Here is an 11,798-nt window from a genome sequence, read left to right as displayed (position 1 = left end):
GTCAGTATTATGCTTTTTTTTTTTTTTTTTTTTTGAGACAGAGTTTTGCTCTTGTTGCCCAGGCTGGAGTGCAATGGTGCGATCTTGGCTCATTGCAACCTCCGCCTCCTGGGTCCAAGCGATTATCCTGCCTCAGCCTCCTGAGTAGCTGGGATTACAGGTGCCCGCCACCACGCCCAGCTAATTTTTTGTATTCTTAGTAGAGATGGGGTTTCACCATGTTGGCCAGGCTGGTCTTGAACTCCTGACCTCAGGTGATCTTCGCCTCCCAAAGTGCTGGGGTTATAGGCATGAGCCACCACGCCCGGCCAGTATTATGCTTTTAAGCTTGCATCCCAACTCGTTTTGTCTTTTTGGTCAAGTAACCATATAAGACCTATCACGAGATAGTCATATAATAATACCCTGATTATCTGCAGTTAAAACAATCAACACCACAGCCGACTACAAGTTCTCAGGCAGAAGTTAGTGAAAGCCAAGCTGCCTCAAAGAGCTGAAGACATCAAGTTTTAAAAAGAAACACTGGATCAATCACAATGCCACCCAGACCTTGAGATTAAAGAAACTGTGCCTGGTTTTTAGAAAGCCAATGGCGTAACAATTCAGTCAGGGAGAGTACAGGAGAGTGAGGAAGCCAAAGCAACCAGAGAGATGAGGAGAGGGGAGGGGGAAGGGTAGAGGGAGAAAGCACAGCACTGGCAAGAAGAAAGCAACAAACAATATGTAATTTACTAGAAAGCCTAGAACACTCTAAGACCGTGCTAATCAACAAGGATATGTCCGTGGCTCCCCAACTTCTCACTTACATGCTGAAAACAAATGCAGTAAAGAACATATAAGCATATAGATGAATTCTTAGCACTGTTCAATTTAAAGTTAGAATTAAAAAAATTTTAAGGCATGTAACTAATGCATTATAATTTAGGGATCTAAAATCTGGTCTTCTGTTGCTAAAATTTAAATGATTAAAACAAGAGTATATTTTTCTTGCATTCCTTGATTTACTGAAGTCAATTAAAAATAAAGTCATGTTTAAACAAGTGTTGGAGACCAACTTTTAATAATACATATTTAAGTTTCAGAAACATATGCTAACCATCAACAACATGATCAGGGTTTCATTGCCCCAGATGTTATTTCATTGGTACATTATATTGATATTTACAAAGGCTTTCAAATTCAACAACACAAAACAAAACAGCTTAATTTTTAAAAACTACAATGCTTTAAAAAAATGTAAACAGTTTAATTTTTACATTATTGTAAAAAAGAACACTCACTCCTTAATGTGGCTTAATTTTTTTTTAAGTGAGCAAAGCCTGGTGCTCATGGATAAAGAATGAAAATAATTCTTTACATAGAAACATTGTGCTCCAGTGTGGCAAAGAAAAAAAAATTATATGTACACATATAAAGAAAAGAATCTTAAGCCCACAATTTAGACCACAAAAAAATCTTGTCCCCAAATTGAGAAATTTATAAAAACCATTTACATATGGTTGTTGACCTACTGGAAACCTATATACCATTTTCAAAACAATAACTCAGTCAAAAGATACCACTTTTATTAAAAATGAAATTTTGTGCAAAAAAAAAATTGTTTAAGCTAGAAACAAGACTATCCCCCCAGTAAGAGGCCAAAAGAGCCACTGAAATAATTTAACTCTGTTAGATTTAATGCATGTAACCAAAAGGCACATACATGTGATTAATATATTAATATCTTTTCATGCAGAAACTTGTGCATGTTCATAATTATACAACGAAAACACAAACATAACAAAACATAAAGCCTAATGTTTGGCAATGTTATTCTAGCCATATTCCTTTCTACTCTATCGGCCCAGGGTTTCCTAGATCATTAACACTGCCTCTCAAAAAATATATTATATTTGAACAACTTTCAATAAAAATTAAAAAAGTATGTTAGCCTGGAACACTATTTTTTCAGTTCTGATACATATAGAAACTTACTGATATGTTTATTTTAAATGCCATTTCAAATTAAGATACATTTTTTCTTTTATTAACAAACACTTTGATTGCTCCAGTGAAGTCAGCAGAGAGAAGAACTTCTGTGTTATCTGTCTTCATAATACCTTAAAAGTATAAAAAATAGTTTTAAGTTGATTTTTAAAGGAATATGAAGCCTGCTGCCACAATTATCACATGCCCATGACCCTCCACCTTCAGGGGAGAAGATCATCTCCCCACCTTTTCAGTCTCCTTTTCTGGCTGGCTCCTGTAATTCTTTCATTCTGCTGAATCTCTCCTCTGCTCTGAGGCTCACTTTCACTTACCTTGTCTTAGCTGGTCTTTCCCTGGCTTGAGGATATTACAGTCTCTTGGGGCCTGGATGCTTGGACTTATTCCTAGGCAGCCTAGGCATCTAAGTCATCTAATGCTTCATTGCATGGCAAGAAGCTAGTGTGTCATTCAGCCCCAGGACTGGAGTGCTGGCAGAATGGGATCAGCTGGGCAAGTCTGTTGCTAACAGGGGTGTCTAGCGAGGTTGCCAGTAAGGTTTATTGTATAGCAGACATACTGAAACTGCCATGAAATGAAGTACACACGTTTGCTGTGTGAATGCTGACAGCACCTTTTGCCATATGGTCCTTACTGAAAAGCTATATAACTATGCTGAATGGCATAAATGCTTACCTCTTACATTTGCCAGTTGCATAAAAGCACTTAATAAAAAAAATTCAGTGTTAACTAACTCTATTATACGTAGGTGAAAACTGAGATTTTAATTTGAGATTTAAAAAAGAAGAAAATAATCCAAACTTTAATTGGAAAGTTGTGGACAGGATGAGTCACACAAAATGGTTTCACTTAGATGTGCTAAAAACATATCCTAAGCCTTTGAACATTCCTTTACCACCCTTTTGGCATATCTCACAGCAGTGCTGTGCAGTAGTAGCAGCAGCAAAGAACTTAGGAATATGAGAAAGGATAGAGAAGAAAATAATTCACCATACATATAAAATGCTTTGTAAGACACAATAATAATGAAAATGATAACAATAATGCCTACTACATGCCAGGCATTTTGCTAGGCACTTTTACACATACAAGTATATATATATATATATTTTTTAGATAGAGTCTCACTCTGTTGCACAGGCTGGAATGCAGTGGCACCATCATAGCTTGCCTGTAACCTCATACTCCTGGGCTCAAAGGATCCTGCCACCTCAGCCTCCCTACAGGCATGCGCCACTGTGCCCGGCTAATTATTTAATTTTTTGTGAAGACAGGGTCTTGCTATGTTGTCCAGGCTGGTCTCAAACTCCTGGTCTCAAGTGATCCTCCTGCCTTGGCCTCCCAAAATGTTGGGGTTACAGGCATGAGCCACCATGCCCAGCCTATACATGTCATATCTAATTCTTATTGAAACTCTATAAACTAGGTTATCATCATTATTTTACACATAAGGAAAATTGAGGCTTGAATTGCCAAACACGTCAGGAACAAAGAGAGAGGGCAATTGAATATATTTTGTGATCCCACATTTTGGGTTTAAGAGAGCTTATTCTTAGACTACACCTACATGGGTACAAAATGACAAACACAAATCTGAGTACAATCCACTAAAATTTGTGCCTCTTAAAAAAGGACCCAGTTAGTTAACTGAACCTTGTTAATGTGGTATATTTTTGAGAAGTTAAAAAAAACCCTGTACTTTTTACTTTTCCTCAAATTGTTTTAAAAGCTAGAATTTCCTGTGGAATATGCAGGGGAAGTATATGGAATGTAAAAAGGTAGCACTGGGGAAAAAAGAAAAGAAAAAAAAAAAAGGCCAGGTATGATGTCTCATGCCTGTAATCCCAGCACTTTGGCCAAAGTAGGACTAACCTTTTTGAGGCTAGAAGTTCGAGACCAGCCTGGGCAACATAACGAGAACTCATTGCTAGCAAAAAGAAAAAAAAAAAAAAATTAGCCAGGCATGGTAGTACGTGTAGTCCTAGCTACTCGGGATGCTGAGGCAGGAAGATTGCTTGAGCACAGGAGTTCAACGTTGCAATGAGCTATGATTGTACCACTGCACTCTAGCCAGGGCAACAGAGCGACACCATGTCATTCATTCATTCATTCATTCGTAAGTTAAAAAAAAAAAGAAAAAACGTAAATGACTTAAGTTAGAAGACAGAAGCTGGATGTGATTCTGAGAAGGAAAGAAAAAGAAAACAGAAAGCAGTTAAACAGGCATTTAGTAAAGGTTTAATCATTCTAACTTGGTTTATTTTTGTATCTTGTACTGAAAGAAATGCTAGACTGAAGTTCATCTTTGTTATCAAAATTTTTCTTCACAGACAGAAGGAATAGTGTCATGAGTGGAGTAGATAGTCCAAATAATACTACAAAAAAATTACTTGAGATTAAAGTACTTGATAACTTTTTACCATTCAAATACTTTAGAAGCACTCTTTGTACACTGTATCTATTCCTGTGGCTTTATGACCTGTTTGTAATCTGTAGCATGAGACAATACAGTCAATAAACTATTATGCAATCGATTTAAAAATTAAAAAAGAATCATATATATATTTTTTGAGTTGGGTGTCCTTCTATGTTGCCCGGGCTGGTCTTCTATGTTGCCCGGGCTCAAGACCTCCTGCCTCAGCCTCCCAAGTACCCGGGATTACAGGTACACACCACAACGCCTGCCACATATATATATTTTTAGACAGTCTTGCTGTGTCACCCAGACTGGAGTACAGTGGTGCAATCTCAGCCCACTGAAAACTCCACCTTCCCGAGTTCAAGCACTTCTCCTGCCTCAGCCTCCTGGGATTACAGAGGTGTGCAACCATACCTGGCCACTTTTTGTATTTTTAGTAGAGACAGGGTTTCAACATGTTGGCCAGGCTGGTCTCGAACTCCTGACCTCAAGCAATCTGCTCACCTTGGTCTTTTTTTTTTTTTTTCTTTTTTGAGATGGAGTCTCGCTCTGTCACCAGGCTGGAGTGCAGTGGCGTGATCTCGGCTCACTGCAACCTCCGCCTCCCTGGTTCAAGCGATTCTCCAGCCTCAGCCTCCTGAGTAGCTGGGACTGCAGGCGTGCACCACCACGCCCAGCTAATTTTTGCAGTTTTTCAGTAGAGACGGGGTTTCACCATGTTGGCCAGGATGGTCTGGAACTCTCAACCTCATAATCCGCCTGCCTTGGTCTCCCAAAGTGCTGGGATTACAGGCGTGAGCCACCGAACCTGGCCCAGATTTTTATATAACTGATTGGCACTCAATATTACTTGCTGACAGTTTCTTCTCCCTTCCTAATATGAGCATTGTATATAACTGGAATTAATATTCATTCTCAAAGCATATATGCTACAAATGGCAAGAAATTACAAACTTGTAAATAGCCACCTATCTCAAGAAGCTGTTAACTTGTGGCAAGTAGAAAAATTAGCCCTGCTTCATTTGGGTTTAATTCATTTAGTCAGCACATGTTCATCAAGCACCTACTATGTGTAGGCAAGCATTGTGAGAGACACTGGCAATACAGCAATAAATAAGACATGAAAAGTCTCTGTCTTCTAGAGATTACAGACTAGTAGGAGAGACAGGTAATAAAGAAGTTTTACATTTGCATATATTGTTTGCACTTCTCTAAAGAGAATGGTTACCCATAGTTATGAACATCCAAATTTCTCTTTTCTTTTTTTGAGACGGAGTCTTGCTCTGTCACCCAGGCTGGAGTGCAGTGGCGCGATCTCAGCTCACCGCAAGCTCTGCCTCCCGGGTTCACACCATTCTCTTGCCTCAGCATCCCGAGTAGCTAGGATTACAGGCACCCGCCACCATGCCCGGCTAATTTTTTGTATTTTTAGTAGAGACGGGGTTTCACCGTGTTAGCCAGGATGGTCTCGATCTCCTGACCTCGCGATCCATCTGCCTCGGCCTCCCAAAGTGCCGGGATTACAGGTGTGAGCCACCGCACCAGGCCCAAATTTCTCATTTTTAATTCTCAGGTGAATTTAAAACAGGTAAAACTTTGAGGAAATATATTACTGAAAAGTTCAGAAATGGATATCTGACAACCATTAAGTTGCAAACAAGAAATATTCTTTGGTGGCTCATGCCTGTAATCCCAGCACTTTGGGAGGCTGAGGTGGGTGGATTGCTTGAGCCCAGAAGTTTGAGACCAGCCTGGGCAACATGGTGAAATCCCACCTCTACAAAAAATACAAAAATTAGCTGGGCATGGTGGTGTAGGCCCATAGTCCCAGCTACTCGGGAGGCTGAGGTGGAAGGATCACCTGAGTCCAGGGTGGTTGAGGCTGCAGTGAGCTGTGTGTGACTGCGTCACTGCGCTCCAGTCTGGGTGACAGAGCAAGACCCTGTCTTAAGAAAAAAGAAAAAAGAAATATTCTTTATACTAGTGAAAACCTTATTATACTCAAATGAGATAAATGAGGCTACTAAGTGCTGACTAGAAAAAAATATAGGACAAGTAAAGATTTACCAGAAGGTGTGGCATCCAAAACTTCAGCATCTTCACTTTTCTCGTTCCCTTCTGATTTTTCAGATTGCACATCCAAAGATAACATCAAACTTGGGTTTGGTGCAAAGATGGCTGATGTAACAACTGCATTGTGGGCTGTGGAAAAAATTTACTTCAGGATAACTGACAAATTGGATACCAAGACAAACACGATAGTGTATGTTATATGCCAAATATCCTTAAAAACTAACATAGAAGTAACTAAGAGTGATTTAAAACTCAAAAATTTTTCTAAAAAAAATCGCATATAAGTTCTGAAATTCCCTGACTTCTCAAATTTTAGACCAAAGTTCTTCCTTAGTATAGATAAAACAAGCAAAGCCAAATGCAAGGCACTTTATCATTGTCAAACTGCCTCTCTAAAATAATGCCTAAATGAATTTACTTCTTCTTTTTTTTTGTCTTTTTTTTAGACGGAATCTCACTCTATTGCCCAGACTGGAGTGCAGTGGTGCCATCTCGGCTCACTGCAATCTCCGCCTCCCAGGTTCCAGCGATTCTCCTGCCTCAGCCTCCCAAGTAGCTGGGACTACAGACGCGTGCCACTATGCCCGGCTAATTTTTTTTGTATTTTTAGTAGAGACAGAGTTTCACCGTGTTAGCCAGGATGGTCTCGATCTCCTGACCTCGTGATACGCCCGTCTCGGCCTCCCAAAGTGCTGGGATTACAGGCGTGAGCCACTGTGTCCGGTCATGAATTTACTTCTAGTATATATCCACTGTAACTTGATTCTCTTATAAGACACACAAAAGCAAGTATGTACTTACCTTTAATACCTTCCCAGAAGTCATTACGATCTCTCCTGACTGAAGTAAACTTGCTTAGGTCATGGTAAGTACTCCAGATATAAACATACTTATCTTCTGAACCACTAACGAGGTAAGTAAAATCATGGCTGAATTTTGGGGAGAAAGGAAAAGCAAATAAAATGTGTGTGTGTATATGTTTAAAGGTTTCCTTTATCAGTGCTTCCTACTTTGTGATACCTAAAATAACACTTGAAGGGTCTTGTTGAATATGTAGACCCATGGTCTCACTCTAGATGTTCTAAATGTGTACGTGTGATGTAGTGGCCTGGCACTTGTATTTGCATCAAAGCTCTAAGTAACTGTGACGTTAGTTAATCCATGTTGGGAGGAATGATGATTTAAGGTGTGAAAGACAGGAGCAGAATACTTTACCAATTGAATTAATTAATGTATAATTCAAGAAAAAAGAACTGGTAAGAAAACGGCAAAAGAAGAGGGCTAGAAAGAAGAAAAGGTAGCTAACCCTATTTCAGGAGAGTGTCCAGAACCCAAATTAGAAATTTAAATAATAATGATATGTAAAGTTTTGAATACAAGACACTGTGCTGTGGGGTGTTAAAATGCTTTCTTAGAATCCTAAAAGGTTCCTTCCTTTCCTAAAAGGTTCAAGACAATGGGGCAGGGAGGGGAGTGGCGGGATGAGCCGTAAGCCCCCTCTTAAAAGCGTAAACAAAGGTACAAAAGCAAAAACTCTAGAGGTGAGAGTCTTCATAATCTTGGCTCTACAACCATGACTTTAGGCCAATCACTTAATTTTCTGAGTCTTGGTTTCTTCATTTGCAGAACAGGGTCAATTCGAATTCTATATACTATATAGGTGGACAAGGTACGTATTGCATGATAATAAACTACTACTTGCAAAAGTGAAAAGAACCCCATTAAACATAAGGCATAGACCAATGGAAAAATGGAATTAGGGGAGAAATGTCCTGATCTCTTTTGGGAACATCTCATTGCCAATTTACCTGAAACTTGCTTTGATCTGGCTGCTGCTATTGACGTAACCCTTATACTTCATGGATAGTGACAAATCTCTCAAATCATATAGTCTGATTCTGGAGTCATTTGAGGTTACCAATATCTAAAAGTAGATCAAATGAAAAGTTAAAAATATCATCTTTTAGTACAAGCTAAGCTACAACCCAAAAAGGGTGTTACACACATACAAACTAATATACCTCAAAACTAGAAGAAAAGCGGTATTCCACAAGAAAGAGAATACATTTTTTTGCCAAGATATTAAGAACTTTCAAGAATCTACATATAGTATGGAGAGAGATGGTTTTGAATACTGTAGTACCTTATTTTCTCCAGGTAAAGGCTCAATGCCAGTAATTTTTCTTCCAACCTTGTTGCGCCCTCTAGTAGATCGGACATGTATTTGTGTATGGTATTTCAAATGCTAAAAATAAACCATACATTTAACATATTAGAATTAGGAGCATGTGTGGTGGCTCGTATCTGTAACTCTAGCTACTCAGGAGGCTGAGGCAGGAGGACTGCTTGAGCCCAAGAGTTCGAGGCTGTAGTGAGCAACAATTGCACCACTACGCTCTAACTTGGGTGACAGAATGAGACTTTGTCTCTATAAAAAAATTCTTTTTGCTTGGGCGTGGTGGCTCACGCCTATAATCCCAGCACTTTGGTAGGCTGAGGCAGGTTAATCACTTGAAGTCAGGAGTTCGAGACCAGCCTGGCCAACATGTTGAAATCCCATCTCTACCAAAAAATACAAAAATTAGCTGAGTGTGGTGGCACGTGCCTATAGTCCCAGCTACTCAGGAGGCTGAGGCACAAGAATCACTTGAATCCAGGAGGTAGAGGTTGTAGTGAGCCGAGATCGCTCCACTGCACTCCATCCTGGGCAACAGAGTGAGGCTCCATCTCAAAAAAAATTTTTTTTTAAATTAGAATTAGAAGACATCTCAAAAGTCATCTGTTCCAACTCTTAAGACAGACATGGTATTATTTGTCTCTATTTAGAGAAAATGCAGTTAAAGCCCAGAGGGGATAAGCAACTTGTCCAAAACCATGAAAGTGTTTACTAAGTATACAATTATATAATTTACAAAAAACAATCATTTACCTCTGTATCATAGAAAATACATCTGCCATCATATGTCCCAATCACTGCATATTTGCCATTCTGACAGAAATTTGCAGCTGTGATCAATTTTGTCTGACCATCTACTTCATTCCACAAAGCCACTTTTTTGTCAGGTATGTTCCAAAGGCGGAGCTTTCCATCCAAAGACCCACTTAGAAAATACCTGTCATCCTAAAGAGGTGGCAACAGAGAAAGTTTTCATTTTACCACATCAAGAAAAAACTCATTAGCAAATCAAATCAGTAAGTCTATTAGAATAGTTTAAAAATGTAGATTTCAGGGCCAGGTGCGGTGGCTCACGCCTATAATCCTAGCACTTTGGGGGAGGCCAAGGCAGTGGATCACAAGGTCAAGAGATCGACACTATCCTGGCCAATATGGTGAAACCCCGTCTCTAGTAAAAATATAAAAATTAGCTGGGCATGGTGGTGCGCGGCTGTAGTCCCAGCTACTCGGAAGGCTGAGGCAGGAGAATCGCTTGAACCCAGGAGGTGGAGGTTGCAGTGAGCCAAGATCGCACCACTGTACTCCAGCCTGGCAATAGACTGAGACTCCGTCTCAAAAAAAAAAAAAAAAAGATTTCATTTAAAAATTTTTATTCTTTAAGCAAGCATTATTTTATGCACCGAAAGCAGTAACAACAATAAGAAACCTCACTATTCACTTTGGAGAAATAAAATTCTAATTATCATATCCTTAAACTGCTGTTTTGCAAGATATGGATGTCAATAGATAAAGTGTTTGAGTGTGTATTGCATGGAAGAAGGTTCTGTGATCAAATAAGTTTGAGAAATTCTGGGTTACAAAAAGTTAAACATGATTCTCAGTTAACCTGCATTTTGAATCTCCAACCAGAGGATAAAGTAGGTAGCACTTTTCAACATATTTAACCACAGACTTTTTTTGGGGGGGCGTGTTTAGGGGAGGTGCTAGACCTTTCAGGAACATGCTATGGGAAACACTATCCTATATCATACCTTCCTCTGGGATACATGTAACACTTGGATAAAGAGTAACATCAGTTAGTGGCCCCCAAAACCAGTCATTTTTGGAACTCTAACACCATGTCAACAGAGAATTACTTCATCATTCAAATTCTGCTCTCAAATCAGCGGTTCTCAACCTGCGGCAATCTGACCCCGCAGGGGACATCTAGCATTATCTGGAGACATTTTGGTTGTCAAAACTGGTGGGAGGATCAGGATGCTACCAGTATTTAGTGTGTAGAGGCCAGGGATGCTGCTAAATATCCTATAATGCACAGCCTTCTCTCCCCCGTGTAACAAAGAATGTCAATAGTACTAGGATTGAGAAATCTCCTTTAAACTAAATCAGTCCTACCACTAAGCTTGTTTTGTTTTTGGCAACATAAGAATTTTTCTTTCTTTCTTTTTTTTTTTTTTTTTTTTTTTGGTGATGGGGTCTCAGTTTGTTGCCCAGGCTGGAGTACAGAGGCTCGATCACGGCTTACTGCAGCCTCGACCTCCTGGGCTCAAGTAATCCTCTCACCTCAGCCTCCCAAGTAGTTGGGATCACAGAAGCACACCACCATACCTGGCTAATTTTAAATTTTTTTTATAAAAATGGGGTCTCCCTATGTTGCCCAGGCTAGTCTCAAACTCCTGGCCTCAAGTGATCCTCCTGCCTCAAACTCCCAAAGTGCTGGGATTATAGGAGTGAGCCACCATACCCAGCCAAGATTCTTCTTCTTTTTTTTTCCTTCCCCCACCCCAAATCCCCCTGCCCTAAGGGTTTCTGTTCCTTGCCAAAGATTATTATTCTTACCCATCTCTGAAACCTGTCAAAGACAATCTACAAATAATGTAAGCTCACTCAATGTGTACCAGTAGAAGAGCTGAACAAGTAAAAATACTTTAACTTAGTCTTCTAATTCAGAATTGTCACATACATACATCTATGTATGTGTATCTCCATTTTGCTATTCCTTTTTTTTTGAGACGGAGTCTCATTCTGTCACTCAGGCTGGGGTACAGTGGCACAATCTTGGCTCACTGCAACCTCCGCCTCCTTGGCTCAAGCAATTCTCCTGCCTCAGCCTCCTGAGTAGCTGGGATTATAGGCATGCAACACGACGGCCGGCTAATTTTTCTATTTTTATTAGAGACGGGTTTTCACCATGCTGGCCAGGCTGGTCTTGAACTCCTGACCTCAGGTGATCCACCCGCCTCGGCCTCCCAAAGTGCTGGGATTACAGACATGAGCCACCACGCCTGGCCCATTTTGCTATTTCTTTTCTAACTCTGCTACCTTTCTTCCTTTAACATTATAATAAAAGTCATATTTCCCCCCTAAAAAAAGGCATCACTACCCTATTCTTTCCTAGCCCCTCTTAAAAACACTCCAGGTCAG

The 11,798-nt window shown here is 39.9% G+C and overlaps 1 protein-coding gene across 4 annotated transcripts in view; it reads right to left on the bottom strand.

Moving 5' to 3' along the window:
- Positions 1-1,031: 1,031 nt before the first annotated feature.
- The window catches only part of WDR44 (WD repeat domain 44), a 103,860-nt gene continuing 93,093 nt past the window's right edge, over positions 1,032-11,798 (bottom strand). For 3 of the 4 annotated variants that reach the window (XM_016943651.3, XM_016943654.3, XM_016943653.3), the window contains 6 exons: positions 9,408-9,599; positions 8,622-8,723; positions 8,287-8,402; positions 7,280-7,407; positions 6,473-6,607; positions 1,032-2,099 (listed from right to left, as the gene is read on the bottom strand). In XM_016943651.3, coding sequence (XP_016799140.1) covers positions 2,005-2,099; positions 6,473-6,607; positions 7,280-7,407; positions 8,287-8,402; positions 8,622-8,723; positions 9,408-9,599 — 768 coding nt within the window. In that variant the 3' untranslated portion in view covers positions 1,032-2,004. The remainder of the gene's footprint in view (positions 2,100-6,472; positions 6,608-7,279; positions 7,408-8,286; positions 8,403-8,621; positions 8,724-9,407; positions 9,600-11,798) is intronic. The other variant, XR_010154628.1, reaches the window with a different exon arrangement.

The sequence above is a fragment of the Pan troglodytes genome, chromosome X (genome assembly GCF_028858775.2).
Source record: "Pan troglodytes isolate AG18354 chromosome X, NHGRI_mPanTro3-v2.0_pri, whole genome shotgun sequence".
Lineage (NCBI taxonomy): Eukaryota > Metazoa > Chordata > Mammalia > Primates > Hominidae > Pan > Pan troglodytes.
This window is presented reverse-complemented; position numbering and strand designations above follow the sequence as displayed.